The sequence below is a fragment of the Synchiropus splendidus genome, chromosome 8 (genome assembly GCF_027744825.2).
Source record: "Synchiropus splendidus isolate RoL2022-P1 chromosome 8, RoL_Sspl_1.0, whole genome shotgun sequence".
NCBI lineage: Eukaryota > Metazoa > Chordata > Actinopteri > Syngnathiformes > Callionymidae > Synchiropus > Synchiropus splendidus.
Window position 1 is genome coordinate 12,072,473 of NC_071341.1, and position 20,998 is coordinate 12,093,470.

The 20,998-nt window shown below is 40.9% G+C and overlaps 2 protein-coding genes across 3 annotated transcripts in view; one reads left to right on the forward strand and one right to left on the reverse strand.

The window, feature by feature from the left end:
• Positions 1–2,065: 2,065 nt before the first annotated feature.
• On the reverse strand, positions 2,066–20,024 carry rasa2 (RAS p21 protein activator 2). 2 transcript variants are annotated; one of them, XM_053874030.1, is made up of 24 exons: positions 19,675–20,024; positions 17,561–17,684; positions 15,629–15,732; positions 15,451–15,545; positions 13,986–14,062; positions 12,079–12,162; positions 11,349–11,421; positions 11,201–11,277; positions 10,662–10,763; positions 7,720–7,873; positions 7,428–7,576; positions 7,206–7,320; positions 6,603–6,677; positions 6,401–6,524; positions 5,899–6,005; positions 5,732–5,815; positions 5,588–5,665; positions 5,296–5,369; positions 4,919–5,025; positions 4,725–4,807; positions 4,437–4,645; positions 4,220–4,323; positions 3,638–3,818; positions 2,066–3,563 (listed from the first exon to the last, which is right to left on the reverse strand). In XM_053874030.1, the coding sequence occupies exons 1-24, from the start codon at positions 19,730–19,732 to the stop codon at positions 3,533–3,535; spliced, it is 2,469 nt and encodes an 822-aa protein (XP_053730005.1). In that variant the 5' UTR covers positions 19,733–20,024; the 3' UTR covers positions 2,066–3,532. The 2 variants fall into 2 exon arrangements, with proteins under 2 accessions (XP_053730005.1, XP_053730006.1); XM_053874031.1 differs by lacking the exons at positions 15,451–15,545; positions 15,629–15,732; positions 17,561–17,684; positions 19,675–20,024 and adding an exon at positions 15,328–15,444.
• Positions 19,788–20,998, forward strand: part of trip12 (thyroid hormone receptor interactor 12) — a 35,620-nt gene continuing 34,409 nt past the window's right edge. The window contains exon 1 of the mRNA XM_053873976.1: positions 19,788–19,922. The gene's annotated coding sequence lies outside the window, so the exon portion shown is untranslated. The remainder of the gene's footprint in view (positions 19,923–20,998) is intronic.

The window sequence follows — 20,998 nt, forward strand, 5'->3', positions numbered from 1 at the left end:
GTTTATTTCCATCATGTTTTGAAAGCACTGATGACCCGACGTCAATACTAAGTGAATGCTGATTATGATTTTATTGAATGTGTGTTTTATGTATTGTGTATGCGTTGCACAAACGGTGTTGGATCATGGCGCTGAATTAAAGAAGAGTAACTTCTTGGTGTTGCCTCAGAGAATCACAGCAGTGTGAGCTGTGTGATGAGCTTTTGAAACTCAGGTCCGACCTCCGAAGCACATATTTTTCCATCTCTGAGCCCCTCTCTGTCATTCTTCGCTGCAACATCAATCTGAATTTTGCCACATTCCAAGGATCTCAGCAAGGAGGCTCAAGTGCAACAGAATAAACCGTCACGTCACATTAGCACTGATGCATATGTAGCCCAGGCTTTTGTTTCAACATCAACAAACCTTCAGCATCTTTCTCTTCTTTCCCATCTTCCTATTCATCCAGCTTTTATTCGCCCCTTGTTGATACTGGAGACAGAAACTGTGAAAACATGACAGGAACTGTTAGTTCTCTGGGAGGGCCATTCCCTTCAAGGTAGTCCCCTGACAGGCAGTCAGAGGAGGAAAGCAGTGTGAAGGAAGGTAACATGTAAGACCAAGATGTGGAAGGCAATTCACCTCCATTTTTGGGGGGGTATTCCAAGCTTTCATCCTGGGCCTTCCTCCCATATGCATGTATATCAACTTCCAATAAAGAATAACTTTATTAACATTGCTTTGGTCTGTAACAAAAAAGACTTAAAGTGCATCAATTTGCCTGAAATTTAAAATATATCATGAGTGGAGGTGCAATTACTCTGTATTCTAGCACGGAAAAAGGTCTATTCCCCAAGGTCTCACGCGCCTCTCCCTGGCATCGCTCCACCACACTATTTGAGGACTGCTCGAAAGGAACACAGACTCGGATCAACAGAGCGACACACTGCCCTGGGCGACCTCACTTCTTAAATCCACCTGAATATGAACACCTGCATGTCCCTATATTCAGAGCTCAGTAGGGGGCGTTCTCAGTTTAACTATAACCCGAGCTTTCATTGAAATGGTTTTAGAGCTCGTGGGCTCAGACAATGAATATACTACTCTGTGAATCCTCATAATCCCTTCACTACAAGTCAGTGAAGGGAGGAGAGAAACATGTCTGCCTGCAGTAACATCAGCGAGAGGACAAACTGCCACTCCAGAAGCTGAGATGGAAAATCTGAAGACACCACAGGTTAGTAGAAGTGGAAAAACATGACCATAGCTACAGCCCTGTGAAACCAGTGAACAATATCAGTTCTACAGATCATCCCAAGATGATTTGCAAAAGTGTGAGAGGAAGTGAAAAATGTTCTGATGACAGATATCACACATGGATTATGAAAGCGAGAGCCCTGGTGTCTGATGAGGAGCAGCTGTGATTCATGTGTTTTGATATGTCAAAGCCATGTATGTAGCACACAGGTCAACAAAGAGGAGGAGGAACAAATGATCGGTGTGAGTGAGGGAAAACAGTCAGTACCAAGATGATACGCAACAGATGTGTTTGTGAAAGTTATGAGTCATCCTTTTGCATCAACTTTGAATTAAAGTTAATGACAAGCAAAAGATGATTAGAATTATAGAGTATTGTTATTACTAGTTCTAGACCATGATTCTCATCGAAGGAGAAATGTCCGTCCCAGGTTGGAGATGAAATCCTCCTCCATTCCAAACCTGCCAGTGAAGCCCCCCAGGCAGATCCAAATCACAATGTCAAAATTTTGTCTGTAGGTTGCTGAGGAACAAGTCTGTATTCTCCACTAAGAGCTGGGCCTCTGTCTTTTGGCTGCTGCCCCAACAACCTCAGAAAAGTCAAAGAAACTGAATGGGACGATGAAAGAATAAATGCCTACACAGCCATCTTGCACTCAAGTTACATATTTTATGATGTAAAAAAAGTAATTTATAAGAACAGCAACACATTTGTCACAAAATGACACTGAAATTAAGGCAGATAAATGTTTGGGGAGATGAGAGTGGAAAAACTAGTGCTGTTGTCGGCCGAAGGAACTGACTCAGACTCACAATGTGCAAGTGTCAATGTTGTTTTTATTAAATTCCAATGGGTCAAAGTTAACACACAAAATTTCTGCTTTTACATTTTCTGACATTGTATCGATCAACAGGCTGTCTTTTTGGAAACATTTAAAAATACTTCCACGGTATAAAAAAAAAAAAAGGCAAAGGTTGAACGACTTCAAACGTTCTGATTTTTAATAAATAGCAGGAGAATGTTCACCTTCATTCACAGATTTATCTATAATGTGCATGTTTGCTTTCCTATTTGGTTAAAGACTCGACACGGTACTCCGCTCCGGCATGTGGAATGCACACAAATTAAAAACTGAAAAGACATTTTATTGTGTTTGAAAGGCGGGATGTGAATAATTTAACCGACAGTGAGCTTTTTAGCATAGCAATGCCACGTTAGCATGAGTGGAAAGATTACCAAGAAGCATTGAAGAATGGCAAAACACAAAATCAGAAAAAAAGAAACATTCTTAGAAAAATAGACTGTTAAATAAACATTAATTTAAGAAATATACGCCGGACCAAAGACAACATTTTCCACAGCTTTAAAATAAGACACAGTAAACCCTGTCTTGGTTAAGTTCAAGTTTAAAATCTCTTTGACTCTTCAGGATGTTCTCAAGAGACAGAAGGTCCAATTCTTTTGTTGGGATTGTCCGGATTGATAATGGGTTTTTTTTTCTTTCCCCCGATCACTGTGGATCGATGTGCTCGTACCAACGGGAAATAACACCACAGTCTTCTGCTGGCAACAAACAAACAAAACAACAACGACAACAAAGATATAATTTGTCTCCTTTTAAAATATGTGTATTCAAAATACATGATTTTCAAGTCAAACCTATGAAATTTCCTTTGGTCGAGAAAAAACATCTTTAAAATCAAGGAGCTATAAATGTTACTGTACAGGGGTGAGACACAGACGTACTGGAGATCATGGAACTGATCAAAATGGGGAAAAGCTGATACCAAGTATCGAATTATTTATTCGCCATTTGGAGAAATCCAAATATTTAAAGTGCTTCTGCATTATTCCCTCAGCGTCGATGTAAGGCAGACTGGTTTCTGATCCACCCGACTGTGAAAATATATACACTTGATCAGAAAAAAGGCAACGTATTAAAAGATTTGTCTGCGGGCACGGATCGGAGCAGAGTCCTCCGGACAGATGACATTTATGAAGCAGCATCGGCTGATACAAAACTGAGTGAATAAAAAAATAGCAGCCTATTCACACACCGTCTACTGATGCTTTTTTTCCCCACACGTCTGTGGACACGGACTAAGACGAGAGTCTGTTAGTAAAGGGTCCAGACCAGGCGGGTGCTGAGGCAGCACTAAGCGATGAGACTGTCGGCAGAAAGCCTCAGAAGCTGTCAGACCTCTGTTCCTTTGCTGCTGTAGGGGAGTGGAGATATTGTTCAGGAGGGCCTCGCTAGCACTCCTGACTGGCCCCGGTGACATGAAGATGTGGTCCTCAGGAGGTTTTACCAACAATGGGGTTGTCCCTGAAACAGACATTCGCACTTTTATACAGAGAATCCTGGTATAACTGAAGAACTGAAAGTGATCATGAACTTACAAGCTGCCGTACTGAGCGGTGGTGTCGCTCCTGATGTCGTGCTGCCGCTGAAGTTCCTCCATGATGTTCCTGAGCTGCTTGAGCGTCTGAAACGTCTCTTTGGGTTCCTGAATGGTGAATTTGGAGAACTCGTCCTGCTCCCGCTGTGGACCCTGGTACACCGCCATACTGGCACAGGCATCTGATGAGACACACCAGTTCAAGTTCAAGACCATCTTTCAGCTTCAGAGTTCAACACGCTTAAGCTACGTTGAGAAATTCGCCTTTTCAGCAAATGTTGAGTGTAAGGCACAGATTATCCAATTTTGGTGGCGCTCCAAACTACTACTCAGACCCACTAACGGTTTTGCCCCACTGGGAGAGTTGAATCACTTTTTCTTTGTCTTACTGGCAGTGCAACTGATTTCCGGAGCACTACTGCCACCTGCTGTTCCATTGAGCTCATCGCGCACACATTTGAAATACTAACACAATAGCTAAACTAAATGAGATTAGATAGATGACATTGAAATGAATCCTTGCACAGGCGCTGGTTCTCTCTCAATCTGACACTTTCTACCATGACTTTCTGTCAACACAGACCTTCCATGTTCTGGAGTTTGGCATCATTGGCACAGAGGAGGGAGAATATTCTTTCCGTCTCCCGATCACAGTCGATGTCCAGCTGCAGGTTGGCCAGCACGGCACTGACAGACAAAAGAGCAGATTAAAACAGATAAAGAGCCGACACATGAGTCACGGTTTTAACTGTTCTGTACGTCAAAAGCCCACATAGCTAATAACAGGATGACAGACTGACGTGGTGCAGGGGTTGCAGCCAGGGGCGTTGTAGTTTTGGCTTTTACAGCACTGCCAGATTCCACCGCTGTAAGTCGAAGGATGGAAAGTGGCCAGTCGTCCCTCGTTGCAACGACTGACTTGACCCAGGACCTCCAGCCACTCGCACGCCTCCACGCAGTTTCCTGCCTGGACATATAGCGGCTTCTCCGCATGAAGAACTTGAAACATCTGGGAGGAGGGATTGGTTAACAAGATTCCAGTTTGAAGTCGACCTTAGGGACTCAACGGCCAAGTAACTTTCACTTACATTCTTGCGGTTAAAGGCACTTTCATCAAGTTTCTCCACTGCCTGGATGTTTTTCACATTAATGGTGCAAAGAGGCTCTTTCCCTTAAAAAATAAAATAATGTAAAACTCCAATTTTGAAGCGCTGAACTAAAGAAAGTGATGACATGGCGCCACCTGCTGGCCTTCTGGTCCCGTCAACATCATGTCTCTCACCTTTGTGTTTGTGGTATGACAGTTCTCTGTTCGTCACGCGCAGCCACCTCTTCTTGAAGTTCTTCTTCCCGAGGCGTCTTCTTCCCTGGGCACGTTTCTGAACTTCCCTAAAAAGACGCGATTGAGGAAACGTTATTTCTTTTGGTTGGCAACATGGAACAGGAAGCAAGTATCAGCTGCACATTATTGACATTGAAAAAAGAAAATGCAAGGTACTCAAACGTATCTAAAGACATTCATTAAATGGCTCTGTGGCAGTATTGAAAATTTGAACCCACAGAATATTTTTTTTGCCCGTAAAGCCGCTGAATCAAGAAAATCACTCAAAAAAAAAAACTAATATTTTTGCTAAACTGTGCCCTGGTAAAAGAACCTACCCTTCTTTCAGAACCACGGCGTCCTCCAAACCACTCGACCCTTTGCTGACGTTTGAAGATATCTCATCGAGAAACTGCGCACATGTTCAAACAAAGCAGCAAAGGTTTGAATCAGGTCACCCGGACTAGTAATAGTCAGAGACTATTACTAGTGACTAGTGACTATTACTAGTCCGGTTGACCTGATTCAAACCTTTGCTGCGTGATGACCCAGATGACTGAGCACTCTCACAAACATGTTCAAACAAAATTACAATCGTTCAGCAAGTGTGTGTGTGAAACATTGACATACCTTTTTGACTTTTTCGATACACTTTTCTTCTTGGAAGGATTTGAAGAAGTCAAACATGAAGGTTTCTTTAAAACTAGACTGGAGAGAGAAGAACAAAATCAATTCAAGTGATGCTACACACGTCGCCCTTGAGCTTCCTCCTACCAGCTTCTTTGACAAACTGCCCCAGCTGCCCAGAGTCTGGATGGTTTTAGAGATGAGCGTGAGTGTGCGTGAAATCTCTGGATCCTGTTTCAATACAAACCACTTTTAATCAGTCGCACTGACAAGAATCGCACATATGAGGAGGAGGAGGAGGAAAAGAAACTTACAGGATGATGAGGACGCAGTTGGAAGGAATGTGGAGAGAAAACAGCCACCGCAAAGAAGCGCAGAAACACAAAGCTGCTCACGGCAGAGTACTGCACATGAGGGTCCACTGCACACACAGGAACAGTCAGATACTGCTGAAGACCGGCCATACAAATTCTGTTTGAGTCTTTTGAGAAATTATCAGTGAGATTGTGAAATATCTCACAAAGAGGAATAGTTTTCAACATGGACGAGCAAGACAATCTAAAAATAATAGCAATAATCGTCAAAATGGAGACCTTCAAAAGGATGCAATGCTAAAATATATATATTATGTATGATAACTGTCTGAATATGAATATGGAAAATGTCAATAAAATAAATAAATATATTTTTAAAAACTCAAATAAAAAAATGTAGCCAGTAAAGTAAAGCTATCTTTATTTATTTAAAAAAATGTGAACACTATGTGAACACAAGTTGTCAGGATTGCTCAGATCTCAATGGGATTGAGTGACGTACCAGGGAAACGTTTACAGGCCAAGTGCCTCAGCGACCTGAAGACGTCACACATGAGCGGTGGACAGCAGGAACTCGACTGTGTGATGGAGGAAAAGACTTTCTGCACATAACCCTGAAGATTCTCCTTAAGTGGGGAAGTAAAAAAAACACAAAAATCACATTCAAATTATTTTGGCTTGACACACCACAGGAAGACAGTTACCTTGTTGACCTCCACATTGTCCCCTTCTTTTAACTTGACTGGGTCAATCTCACAGGATTTGGTGGAGTCACAAATCTGTGCAGGTTCAACGAAAGAGAAGATCATTGAGACAAGAAAATTCCTGCAGCGACAGTAGCACAGTTGACATCTAGCTCATGGTGCACATTAAGAGTGAAACTAACACCCTCTATCATGGTATCATGTGTAATTGCAATTCCTCTTCAAGCTCTATGCAAGTGTCACTACAATGATTTGTAAAACAAATCAAATCTTTTATTAATCTAAGCAGTTTGATTCATTCATTGTCTTTCACTCTTTCCCTACATTGGGCAGAGCAACACTGAGGACACCCTGGACAGGTCTCCAGCCCAAATCACACTCACAGTTACAGAAAAATTGACATCATCATTAGACCTTTATCTGAATTACGGAAGCAAACCGGAGTGCCCACATTTAACACAACAAGCACCAGATGTACATAAGGACTCCACAGAAAAGAACCCAGATTAGCCCGATTGGATCAACTCTTCTCCTTCCCTAAAACTGAAGCATAAAAATGGAAACCTCTCTGACACAGATGAGAACATTTCCACTGGCGTATACCTCATCTATAACTGGCTTCAGTGTGACAGCAAGGTAATTCTTTCCCACGATCTTCATCATATCGTCGATGCAGCGTGTCGCCAGGGAATTTCCACGAAATATAGTGTTAGCCTCCCTGCATGGACACAACAGAATCACATTCAGGATATGTACTTCCAAGAGGCTATAGATTGGAGCCACTGAACAGCAGCCACTTTCCAGAGTTAAATATCAAGCACTCACTGAGTGTTTTCTAGTTCCAGAGCTGCCACTGCAGAGACGAAAGGCACAAAGCGATTGTGATGAAGAAGCAGTCGTACGGTGGGCAGGACAGCCTCATATCTCTCTCTGCAGATGTCCCCCAAAATGTGGGCTGCTGACGCTGAGATAGGCTGGAGTCACGGGGAAATAGGAAGTGAATAAGGAGCTCATATTGTTTAGAATATATAATATTTGATTGATTTCAATATCCCTTGATGAAGATTGCTCAAACATCTAACAGCGTTTCAAGAAGAGCCTCTCCAAATGAACTTGCCTTCACTTCCGGGGATTTGATCAGGAGGTTGCAGAGTGGCGTGTAGCAGGCAGATGGCAGTACGGTGTCTTCAATGTAGGTCAGCTTCAATCTCAGAGATCCTAAATCATCAGATTTGGACTTGTTGCCATTCCCTTTAGGTTGGAGGAGATACCTGAGGGGTTACACAAAATGCTACACCAGCAAACCACCAAAGCGGCACAGACAGGAAGTCACAACCAACGCAAAAACTTGCCACACTGTACCACCATGTACACAGTACCCAACAGAAACGCTGCATGTTTTACATTGAAAATATTCTGCGGCCACGTTATTTTGCCAAATTATAAAATAAATACATTATTCATTTTGAAGGTATGACTTGCATAACAATACATTGCTACAACTGCCACTTGAACAAGATGCACCACTTGAGGTACAAACAAAGTAAATGAACTAAAATAAATACAGTACATTTCTTGCTCACAGCAAGCTTTGGAACTGTGTATATATTCGGACCGGAGGTTTAATCTTCCCCATTTAAATAACGCAAAAAGATTATATCCAATTCAGATGTGCGCTTTTATCCAGCAAGCATTTAATGTGAACTAATAACTACTAAGACATGCGAAGTACAGGAAGCGAATCTGGGAAACTGCGAATACAGTCGGAAATGCAGAAGACACACTTCCGCCGCACTACTTCCGCTATCAAATTTGTAAGCAACCCGTCAACCGTAGCCTAGCAACACGGCCCATCCAAGACTACCACATGAACACGGTTGTTGATACCGGAATTTGGTCAATACATTTGCCTCGTAATAATTGGAAATCAACGTCAACCCGCTGCCGCGAGATCGTTAACAAGCTTTTACTGTCGAGGCGGCAGCTGCGCAGTGCGTCGAAGGACTCGTGTCATGTGACTGGTCATGTCACGTGTTGTAAACAAGGACAGTGACGCAGATGGCAGGATGACGCGGGTCATTTCATTCAGAAAGATGAGCTAAAATGAAGACTTTTCATTCAGATCAGGCATCTATTCCGAATAGAGAGGTCCGGGAAAGCGCAGCAGTTGCGTGGGAGTCACACGTGACTCAAGTTTTGCAGTCTATTTTGGCAGACCTCATTAAAAAACGGAAAAATAATGTTACTGGTAATAATTATCGTAGTAGATAGAAGAAAGCTAAAATGTGTGATTCGGTTCCATATGAAAAAGTAAAATAAATCAGAATCTATTCTGTAACTAGTTCTTCACAGTTAACTTTTGAACTTTGAAGTTTTTGAACTATAAGATAACATTTCTGCAGCATGTCATGTGCTGAAACAACAGGTGAGCCAACTGAAATCCTAACTGGGTGCAGAGCAGGGCAGGTCTTCAAAAGCCATCGTGTTGCCATAATTACAGATCAGCAGCTTATGGGCGAAGCCTCACTGCAGCTTAGATGAACCAAACTTGCACTCAGTCAACTCTGCGACGCAGCAGATCGCCTGCTCAGATATTATGAAGCGCCAGTGGTTGCATGCGCACAGGATGGAGCATTTCCAGTATAAACAAAGGTGATTGGAGGTAGCACCACCATGCAGAACACCACCCACACGCTTCAGTCACAGCCCACATGTACAAACAGATAACAATCTGTGGCTATCAGGCACACCACACACCCTGAAGACAACCTGGTGAACAACAACTGATCAAAATACGAAGCACTTCCTATGAACGTGTGAAAATTAACAGAAAACTGAAGAGCTATTATTATGATGTTGTATATTATTTACAGAAAATAAAAAGTCACAATTCTGATTTGCAAATACGAAGGCTGTTGTATTTCCTCCATGGCCCACATTTGAAATGAGGCTTATACTTTCAAGCATAGTCGTATATGAAAGTGCAATATGTTCAATCAAATAGTTTCTGGTTTCCTTAACGGATATAAGGGGCTTTGCTTTGCGCACAAATGCCTGACTTTATTTTCTTCAAGGAATTGGAATCGAAATCCGCCTGAAAGACGGCAGTCGCCATGCAACGTCCATGATGACTAGTTAATCAGGAAATAAAATGTAATCATCTTTTCACACAGCATCATCCACATCTCCGGAAAATTTCATAGCCAGGAACACACGCACACAAAAAATCTTTATATCTTTACACACAGAGTACTGGTTTTCAAGGACACACCTGTCAAGGTCCATTATCTAAATACAGGTTACCAAAGTGAATTTGGTGAAAGAACACCTTGAACAGATATTTCTACCCAGATTCGCCAGTTATAAGCCCTGCCTCATGGCTCAAGAGTTATGCAGACATTTTCATAGAATTGCTCCTGAACCATTGTGCAACTGAAAAAAAAATAACAATAATCACACCCATCACTGAGAGGGAGCAAGACAAACAGAGAACATTTGTTGTAAAATGTTGTTTTAAATGCAGATTCAGTTAAAAAATAGTTAAAACACCATAACCTAGAAGTCTAGTGGGGAAGTGTTCAGCCATATATTTTAAGTCTCACTATGCTGTAACTACCAGTGAGAGCGAGACCACCATGTTGCTCAGTACTACACCCAACAGCTAAAAACGCCGGGATTCTGGCATTTTTAGAAAAAGCTGGAACACTGAATAACTGTGTTATGTACAATAATAATAAGGTAATATTAAGGTTTAGATTCAAGTCACCTTTGCCACGTTTTGAATTTGAAAAATCCAACAGTGTTTTTGTCTTTTTCTGTTTGAACTTGGTCACACCTCACATTAATGTAGAATAACAAACAGATATTGAAAGTGTAACTTGTGTTAATGAAAGGGACAGATGATCTTATACGCACAATGTTAATCAACAAATCTACAGTCAAAAATTTGAAATAGATCCAAGCTACTTGTATATACAGTACCTGTAGGACTAAAAGGGTAAAATCCTGTGCCATGACATATGAAAATCTTGCAAACAGACTCTGTGTCACATCCCTCACCATGCTTTGTGGATTTGATCACTTCTCAGGACTTTGACAGGCACTCGGGTCTCCCCTAGAAACACGTCCTGGGCCAGGTTCTCATTGTTCCACAGGTCGACTCTGCAGACATTGACAATAGATGCAAAAATACTTAAAAATGCACACATGGTAAAAGTTTGTCATCAAACCACTTCAGTAAAAGCAAACATTACTTTGAGGTTTTCACCAGTAAACAAAGAAACGCATGGAGTAAAACGTGCAAAAAAGACACCACCTCAAAGCCAAACCTCAAAACCATGCAATGAGTGGTTACCTTTACATCTGTCTAGTCTTACCCAGTGAGCTATGAGTCCACTGTGATGGGAGCCCCCACATATCCTTAACCAGAAACCAAGGCTCTCTAGCAGTAGTCAGAACACACCAGATCCAGATTCACTTATTGGTCTCAAATTAAGTAAAACGTTTTTCACGCTCACTCATGACTTAAAAAAGGGGAGCAAGTCAGAAAGGTGGAGTCAGCCTCAGAGAGTAAACACAGGAGGAAATACACAACTCACTTAATCTCCAATTTTTCCACATCCTCCTCTTCCACTTGGAAATGGGACTTCTTGGAATAACTGCTGGAGCGTGTCACCTGAGGAGGTACACAACAGTCAGTCTGAACGTATACGTCGGCGGAAGAAGAGCTGGCGCTGTTTGAATAACCTCGAAAAAGAAGGTCTCTTCAAACTGAGGGTTGCTGGTTTTCTTCTTCACCTTTGTTTTCTTTTGGTCAGACCTGAAAATATAGGCCAAAAACCACGGTTAAGAAGATCCACAGACATAGGATTGTTAAAAAAAGACATCCTGTCAGATTTTGGTTTACATCATTCAAAATGGCAACAAAGCAATTCACCTTGTGTTTTCACTGTATTTTAGAATTAAAACGTTTGACTGGGATTGTCACAAAGAAATAAAATTAAGTCTGAGATTCCAAGGTAAAGACAAGAAACTCTTAGGGAAGAGCCTCATATTTACCACTTGAATATTTAAGAGTAAACAAAAAGCAATCTCACTGGCAAATTGGAATTATTTTCATGTTTGCACATATTTTCATTTACAGTCTCTCGAGATGTTGTTTGAATGGAATCGAAAGCAGTCATTTAGTGAATATAAATTCAAAAACAGGTAATTAATTGAACCTCAATGATTATATTCTCATCATACATGGTTCATGTCAACACTCAACAACAACAAAGTTGAAGTCCTGATTAAAGAGGTTCAGAAAATACAGTTTTCATTTTTTCAGTTCCACAGTAAATACCAGACTTGTTTCAACACTCATTTCTCCGGTAAAACAAGCAGCATAGTCATAATGCTCCTCATATGACACATTATTTAAAGCTGTGTTTCAGTGTCAAACAGAGCTATGAAGCATGATCGACATCCGAGTTACCTGGCAGGTCCTACTAGTGACACAGTGGCATAAGGGTCACAGTTCTGCCCACTTATCAATGGCAGGCCCTGGCACTCGATTATTCTGCAAGAGTCACAGGTCAAATCAGGGAATGTTAAAGCACAACAGAAAATAAATAAATGGGGAACTGTTCACAACAACACTAAAACCTTCTACACCAACAATGAAGTGCAATGAAATCCTGTTTAGCAAAAATGTGAATTATTTTCTGCGTGCTTGAGATAATATAACATAATAATCCTAAAAAACAAGATGCAGTGAACCACTGAAGAGCATTGAGCGGCGCTGGACGTTAAAGTGCTGCTTTGCCCTCATGTCACACAGGGACCGCTGTTTTTTTCGCAGGTGTTTCAGGTAAAAACAAACAGAGTCTGTCGGTACCCTAAACAGGATGTGGCTGCTTAGCAGGAGTCATTGGGGGCTGAAGATGAATCCACGCTAAGTGAGGCCAGAGGGAGAGCGCAGGCTGAGCGAATGGCAGGATGTTTGTGTTCTACCTTCCTGGGTGTTATGACAATATTCCCTCCAGTCTGTTTGGCATATAATTCTTCCTCCATCACACAGCAATGACCATCTCAGGCGTATAAGCTGAGGCCATTTACGATTTTATCTTTGAAAAAAAAAATCAAGCGCATGACGCACCCAGTAGCGACAAGCTGTCAATGAGCGTAGTGACGGTTCTCTGGGCAAACAATCTGGATGACACGCTAAATGACGCCAGTAAAAACCACACTGTTCGCAGTTTGTGATCACAGGCTTCCGGCTCAGTTACCCGAACTTCCTCCTCACTACATTCTTCCTGAGTGTATGAATGGAGCAGCACAGTGCTACTCGCAGAGATAAGCACCTTCGTGCACATACACTTGAAATAATTCAATTAACTCACAGTTACTTCATTCTTAATAGTATAGTATTTCTATCCATTTAATAGATGATGCAGAAGTGGAATTTGTTTATCTTATTCAGATTTCTGGACCTAATTTTATTTGCTGTTAAGATATGTTATTAAGACAAGTCAATTGGTTGTATTGCAAATGCCTGCAGTTTGTAGAAGCACCATGTGCATTGCAAAGCTGTACAGGGTAGCAAACCACGACAACCATCTTGGTTGTGTGGAACGTTTGTCTGTGTGTGATGTAAAGTTTGCATCCTGCAACAGATGCAACAAAAAAATACTTTGTGCTGGAAACACATTAAAGGGCTCCAACGCTATAAATCTAATACTCCATTTAAGTACTTTCCAGAGTATAATGACTTTCTGAGACCACTGATTCAGTGACAGCTACTCGAGCATACAGTCAGAAAGCCAAGTAAATATCCAAATTTCATTGGGATAGATGGCCAGTTTTCTTCAGTGGTGCAAGTCAACGGCTGGCGGAAGTCCGACTGCTCTCTCACTTGGATACATTTCACTGACCTAGCTCTTCCAGAACTACACTTGAGAGTCTACTCTCACATTTACTTAAATGTGAGAGACTGTTACTTTTTCTCTCTCTAGATGAAGCAAATAAAAAAATGTCTCAGTCAAAATTAAGGTTATTGTATGGTTCATTTTTCCACATTATGGATTAGCGTCCATCATAACTACCTTGTTATGGCAAATTCTAAATCTACGCAATCAGATCCTGTGATCGGCAGTATAAAACCTGGCCGATCCACACTGATACTTAGAAGCAACTATTCTGGGCTCCAGAGCTCACTTATAAATATAAACACATCAATCACCCGGCATTGGAAGGTATGGGGGAAAAAAACATACAAAAAAATCACTTACAGAAATATAACATCAACACCCTCAGAAAATGATCATCCTCCTTAACGAAATTGACTTTGAGAAAGCAATAGACTTCATACTGAATAAGGATGAGGGCAGAGTAAATACTCACCGGACCTGTAAGTGTTGACATACTGAGCCGTTCTCTGTGATCACTTCATTTAATCTCATCTCCAGGTGAACCTTACCCTGTTAGACACAAGAATGTGGCAAATAAAAATGCGGGAATGAAACCTGTTTTTGTCGTCATATTCATTCATAAGAATAGATGTTTTGATTCCTAGAACTCGGGTCTTCCAAGTGTTGAGCAACAGCCCTGTCTAGAAACCAGTTGGTTGTTTTGGTCGCTTGTAACTTTAGCACTCATGGTCAAGGCAGGTTTACCGTGGATTAAACATGTATACCATGGATTATATAGAACACAAGATTGGTTAGACATGTAAGAAAAGAACAAAAGAAATAGTGTTTAAAAAGCAAATCAACCTATTTCTGTAGATATGCTAATAAAATGCATCCATTTTAAAGTTGCTGTTACACATAACATATTTCTACGTTCTACGTATGTTAAAAAAAGTGTTTTCTTTCTGTTTAATACTTCAAGTCACTAAGAGTGCAATCGCCACATGTGGAGATCTTAACAGGTAGGATGTGGTTATGATTGCTGCATTGCTTTCGGAAGTGTCACAGAGTGAGAGAGAGAGAGAGAGAGAGAGAGAGAGACAGAGTGTTAGACTGAGAAAGACGCCAAACAAAACGCCCACACGCCTGCACTCTGTCTCCACAACTCAGCACTTGGCTTCGATGGTAAATAGATCCTACTTATGCAACATTAATAAAGAAGTTATTGAATGACAAAATGCTTTACATTGCTTCAACACCACTAAGACAAACCTATGCATTTCAAGTTTATTTTGACAACATCTTTGATAAAGTTATCAGGTTCAATAAAATGATTTGACTTGTCGTGCGTATGAGTACAATAACTACAACAAACACAGTAAGTGATCACAACAGCAACCCAATCAAGGTGAAATTGTTCATTTGTAAGTGAATCAGTGTGATGCAGGACTCTGAATACAGAAACGTGTACTGATGCAACTGAAGTCAAAATAAATATTGAGTCAGTTTCTGGCGTCCGCAGACAATTGGTGATTCATTTCGCAAAATTTTGCGTTGGAGAAGGGGTAAACCGTGTTTCTTTGTTTGATACATTGATAATAAAATGCTGGAATCAAATTATTACCTTCATGCTAGCTAACTGAACAAAGCTTTCATCATCATTCTGGTTTTCGTTTAATAAAAATGGGATATGTTTTCTTATTATGTGTCTGAAATAAGAAATTATTTGAGTGGTACTATCTTAGAAAAGTTTCAAAGCTGATGAAAAACAACAGAAATCTGAAAAGCCTGCTGCTTTGATAACGACAAAAGAAAATGAAACAAAGAGGACTCACTCACGAGTGTGCTTCAGCATCACTGTGGTTTGATGTGGAACAATGACAACATGGCAGTCGAAGCAAAAGCAGATCAAACAGAATTTGCCTGGATGTTAAAAAGGCATCCGAAAACCCCAGTACCTGGACCTCTGAGTTTGGATCCACAGGCTGCAGGCTGAACCAGTGCTCTCTGCCACTATATTTACACAGGTCGTCCTTCCTGATAGACACCTTCCCTGAAAGACAAATAAAGCAACATGAAACAGAATAATCCTAGAAACATCTAAGAAAGAAACGTGGGAAGGCGGTTTGTACTTACCAACTGTCAACTCCCTTTGAAAAACGATTTTGGCGTAAACGTAGAAGGATAAACACTGAAATGGGCGGGGGATCTCAAAGTAGAAGTCCTCTCCATAGAATGGGCTGCAAATCAAAACGGCAGTCTTCTTAAAAAAATGTACCAATAACCCCTCTGATACGCCTGATTTTCTTAGGTGGAATTGTATTAGCTTATTTTCTATAGTAAATCTGTGATAATTGAATGGATTGGTGCATGTATAATATTGGCTTGTTGGGACTGTATTAAAGTGAATGGTTGAATTTGAGCCATTAGCTATGACAGGAGCGTCCATGCAGTATGTCTGGAGAAGACATGGACATCTAGAGGTTGAAATGAAGATGAATTCCTCCCAAACACTGGGCTGCTGAGGAGTCATCAGCCTAATTGAATGGCAGGTCTACCACAAGCTTCAGGTGCCTCAAACAGATGCTAGGTTTTGGGAGGTCGTTTCACCTCAGAAGATTTGTGCGACTGTGATGCCATTGTTTCTGATGTTTAAGCTGTTTGTGTCACAGGCAGATGTGTGAAAGAGGTTACGATTTTGACATGCCGCCATCTAGAACCCAACAAGTGGTGGACATACTTAATGCTCAATTGAATGAAATACTACCAGCATCCTGCCAGTTACCTTGCCTTTATTAGTCCTAAAGTGGGAAATTCAACATGTCATAGCAGCCAATAACAACAAAGACAATATTTAATGCAGTGAAAATTCAACAATGTTTAGACAGACAGATAGATAGACAGACAGATAGATAGATAGGAAACAGATCAGATTTGTGGGACAGAGAGATTGCTACAGTACTTGAACCCAGACATCCTGAAGGGTGAATAAATACTTCCAACTATGCTGAGTAATAAATCAGACTGCATTTGTGTAGTGTAGTCGACACAGAAACAGAGAAACAGTATTTACACACATTGTTATGCATGCTTTAACAGAAGGCTAAATGTGTGACACAGGTCATGTAACAGGGTTTTCTTGGTGTTCCCCTTCTAACCACACAAGATCATCCAATTTCACAGATCACTAATGGATAGAAAAGGAAGATATATTAACAAGAGACATGCACATGCAAAGATGGAGCTTTGTTTTTTAGTGAGGCTAAGTAAAAACGTCCATACAGCCGTTTCTCATATTTTTTCCCATTCATCAGGATTATAAAATATTTCCTCTACAATAAAGATTGACAAACTAAAGTTACACCCACACATCCGACTGCTTATCAGTGGTGTTATGTAATCGCAGAAGGTCCTCATTCATTCAGTTCACCGTACTGAAGGATTTGAACAACGAAACTGGACCAAGATTGAGATCTCAAAAATGTAAACCTGCAAACACCTATACCTTTAAAATACTTATCCAAACCATCACCAAAGTCTATTATGGTCCAGGCCTTGAAAAAGCCATAACACTGCCTCTATTAACCAAAATTGCAGGCATTACAGTGGAAACAAATAGTCCATTTGTATAGATTTGAACCCAAAGAATGAGAAGCGGGTAAAATAGGCATGAATACAGCACCAGCAAAATAATAAATGGTGCAAGCATGATATGCTAAACAGAGGTAGTCGGCAGCTGAGAGCGTGTGGGAGGAAACACTTCCTCAGAAACTGTAAATTCATGTTGAGTGGCACTGAAATCAAGTGAGAAAAGGGTTTGTTTGAAAAGACCTGTGTGTCGATTTTCAGGGAAGGGGGAGATGTACGCTATATTTAATTGAACAAATTGCTAAATATACACAAATAATAATACACTAATTGTTCATTTCTAAAACACTTATTTACCAACAGAGGAAAGCTTAAAAGTGTCAATCAAGCAGATGGAAATTCATCGTCCTTCTACAGGAATACGACACAGAAGTTGTGATTGGGTGCCTGTCTTTGTTAAGTGTCCACCATCGTTCATACCTGAGACTTTTATCGAACACCTTGGTGCGGAAAACCTCTTCCTGATCCAAACTGATGGTGCAGAACGTGCAAAGATCCCTCTGACGATTTGGTCCCGAGACAGGGCCCAGGTTTTTAGCTTCACCTGCAAAAACAAAGTGGAACCACATTTAACCTCAACTGAAAGAAAACAAACATATGACAAAAATAATTCCTAGTGTTTGGTTTGTATCATCATGTAAAAAAATAAAATAAAATAAATAAATGACAAAATCAAAACAAGATAAACGAATGAGTACATTCATATATAAAATGGGAATGGTTCGATACCACTTTTTCATATCTGATATCGATTCTGCATCGATTCTTGAAAATGTGCACAACTGCTTTGGCTTTATTAAAAGGTAATACTTTTAATGGCATAAATAAAAAAGCAGCATGGCAAAAACATTGAAATTCTAAAAGAAACAAAACAAAAATTTTCCCTTTCCCTTTTCAACTTTCAAACCTTAACCCATTAACCGGACTGACACACAAGGAGCCCCACAGAGTATTTTTTCCCCCCACACATTCATGAATAATACATGCTCAAACACAAATAAGGGTCAAATACATTCAATAAAAACCTAAATTAATGAACTTAGCTAAAAGACTTTGACTTGGACATTTGGATAAGAAAGACTTGGCGGATCTCACACTGGTCCTTTAGCTTTCAATAGGCAGCTTAAAAACTGGTAAGGACCTAATTACTAAAAGCCACCAGTGAGATTTGTATTTAAAGCGCTTTGGCTAAAGTTAGGAGCGGAGTAAAAGCAGCCTATGTGTCATGAGCTTTGAAGAGCACCCACCATTCACACAACAACAGAACTGAAAAAGCCCCCACACAACACATAGACATAATATACAGTCTTGCAGGTGAACTGACTTATATTGTGGATTTTTATTATTGATCGGTTACATTATATTATAGTAACATTTTTACTTCCATGAAATTTGAAATTGCTACTGAGTTTCACAATAGCATGCTTCATTACTCATAGATTTAGGAATAGAATTATAAAATGACACCTTAATCCTGATGTTTTCCAACAAAGAGCAACCACCTCCACAGGTGAGAAATCTTGAGAGAACCAGACAAGTTAACTGCTTTGGTTCGGGACACAATAGAGGAAGGGAAAGCATTAAGTTTGTTTACTACGCTGGCCTTGAACTTTTGCTCACTTCAGCCACTTGTAATTTGGCAGCGAACATTTTCTTTTCGGAAAATAAATCAATGAATCGATTAAATCCAAAACATCAATTCCACTATAAGTTAAAGGGAAACAACGCACAAACAGGGAAGATTGAATTTCGAAAGAGTGCAGTGTTACATGCCATCGCAGTTCCTCTATTCAGTTTGGTTCTGCTTACTGTTCTCATTAATGAAACTAACATTTGTCTTCCTATTATAAGTCCAACGTTCGCATTGAGAAAATCACGGCCATCACCATTTAAATGAAGAGTTCCATTCAGGATTTGCAGTGAACCTTGTCCTATAAGTATCCGTGCAAACAAACGACAAAACTGATGAAAAGTGAGTTGTAGTCCACGACACAAGGGTTGTATCACGACCTTGAGTGAATAATTCTAAACAATATCGTGGGTCTTGCTGTATGGCTCCATGATCATGCAGCTGAAGAACTTCCACTGTTCTCATCAAGACGCTTCGATATAATGATTGACGAATGTACAGTTTAATATTTAACGAAGCGGGTGGCTCGCACCTGCATTCGATAATGCTTTAATGACACCGGACTATCAACAGATGCTCGCGGTCCAGTTGGGAGCACAGAGTGGGACAAGGTGGGTCAAGCTAGCCAGCTTTACCACACGCGCAGCTTCAGTGGCAACTGCCCGTATCACAAATGGACAAACGGCGTTTACTGGTTCACCTTCATTGAAGTGAAACCACGGACCAGACCGAGCCTGAGCACTGATTCTTGAATGAACCCGGCTATTATCCAGTGCTAGCACGCTACGCTAACTGATCCAGCAGACCGACCAGATGAACTGGCTGCCTCCGCGCCAGAGACACTTGGTAGCCCGCCGCGCCCTCTTCCACTCGCCATGCGTCAAGCTAACGCTTGAAAACTTACATATTTTCCCACGCAGGCTCTGTAAAATCCGAATCCTCCCGTCGTCCTCTTCCGCCATGGCCAGAGCTGACTGGTGCTTCGGTGTATCAGCGCTGGTTTATCATATCCGTCTGTGAACGCAGTGAGGAGAGCAGATCCAGCCCCGCCGCCGCGTTACGTCAGTGCACACTGGTGCTTCACAACGTTCCGGAGAGCAGCTTCCTCAAAAGTGGCGCCCCTTTTCCCTCCCGGCTAGTAACTTCAACCTGGTAATAATATAGTTTTTAAACGGGATTCGGCGCCCTTATATGTGGCGGGGTGTCTTAGCTTCTGCTAATCTCGGAGAACGACGTGCCAAACGTGCCGTCTTCAAACACGCTTCACTGTTGACCACCCCTTCTAAATCACATACTTCTATTGTTTTGTCAGGAACTACAACGGCGTTTTCAATTAAATAGTGCTTTTAAATATCCATCAGAACCGGACCATGGTAACTTGGAAAAACTACGTACGTTTATATTTAGGTTTACTAACGTTGTTTTCGAAACAAGCTAAGCATATTGGATTTTATGGTATTTATTCACTGCCAATACAAACTCTTTTTCACAAATATTTTGAGTTTGACCTTATTTTAAATAACACGTTTTCCTTTCGAGAAAAATTGAGCCTAGACGCGTGAAGACGGAGATTAGCTGTCTCATCGTTACTGTTATGGCAGTAGCCAAAATATCATAACCAGAAGGCATTTTTACTGTGAAACGTTCGTCTCACTCCAGTTTAGGATATGTGTTTTCGTCTCTGGGCTATGACTCAAAGATCTCAGAGATTACAAATGGAGGAAATGGGTTTCCCAAGAAGGGTGACTAGTACTAGTGTCGACTTTTGGTAAATGATGGGGAGCTCGGATACCTTAGATGTGAATAACCATTATCAACAGGAGTCCTTGCTGAATTCCAATGCATTTGTTTATCGATTTACATCACCATAATCGACCCACTATGTTCCAGCCGTATGAAGTGTAGTGAGGCCGAAAGATGCATTTACAACTGTGTTTAAAAAGGCAGACACCTTTTTCCATTTGGAACGTAATTTACATTTAATGCGTCTTTTGTTGTATATTATGTTTCTGGCGACAAGTGCAATCTCTCAGCCAAGACCTTGGCGATTTAGCGACAAAATGCCAGGCCACTTGAGTGACTTGAGCTTTATTCTTAACGGAAACCCATTTACGCTCTTGATACAGCTGCAGAGTTGGTGGGAACTAGTGAGGCTAGGAAGCACAAAAATGTTCTCACCGAAGTTTTACACACATTACCAGCCACAAGACTCCACATGCCAACATCTT

Bases quoted from the DNA above. Each gene is read 5' to 3' on its own strand.
- rasa2 (XM_053874030.1), bottom strand. From the start codon at position 19,732: ATGGCGGAAGAGGACGACGGGAGGATTCGGATTTTACAGAGCCTGCGT. The intron at 14,063-15,450 runs GTACTGGGGTTT...TGTGTCTAACAG, and splicing joins ATCCAAACTCAGAGGTCCAG to GGTAAGGTTCACCTGGAGAT. The intron at 6,525-6,602 runs GTAACTGTCTTC...TCCCCACTTAAG, and splicing joins ACAATGTGGAGGTCAACAAG to GAGAATCTTCAGGGTTATGT.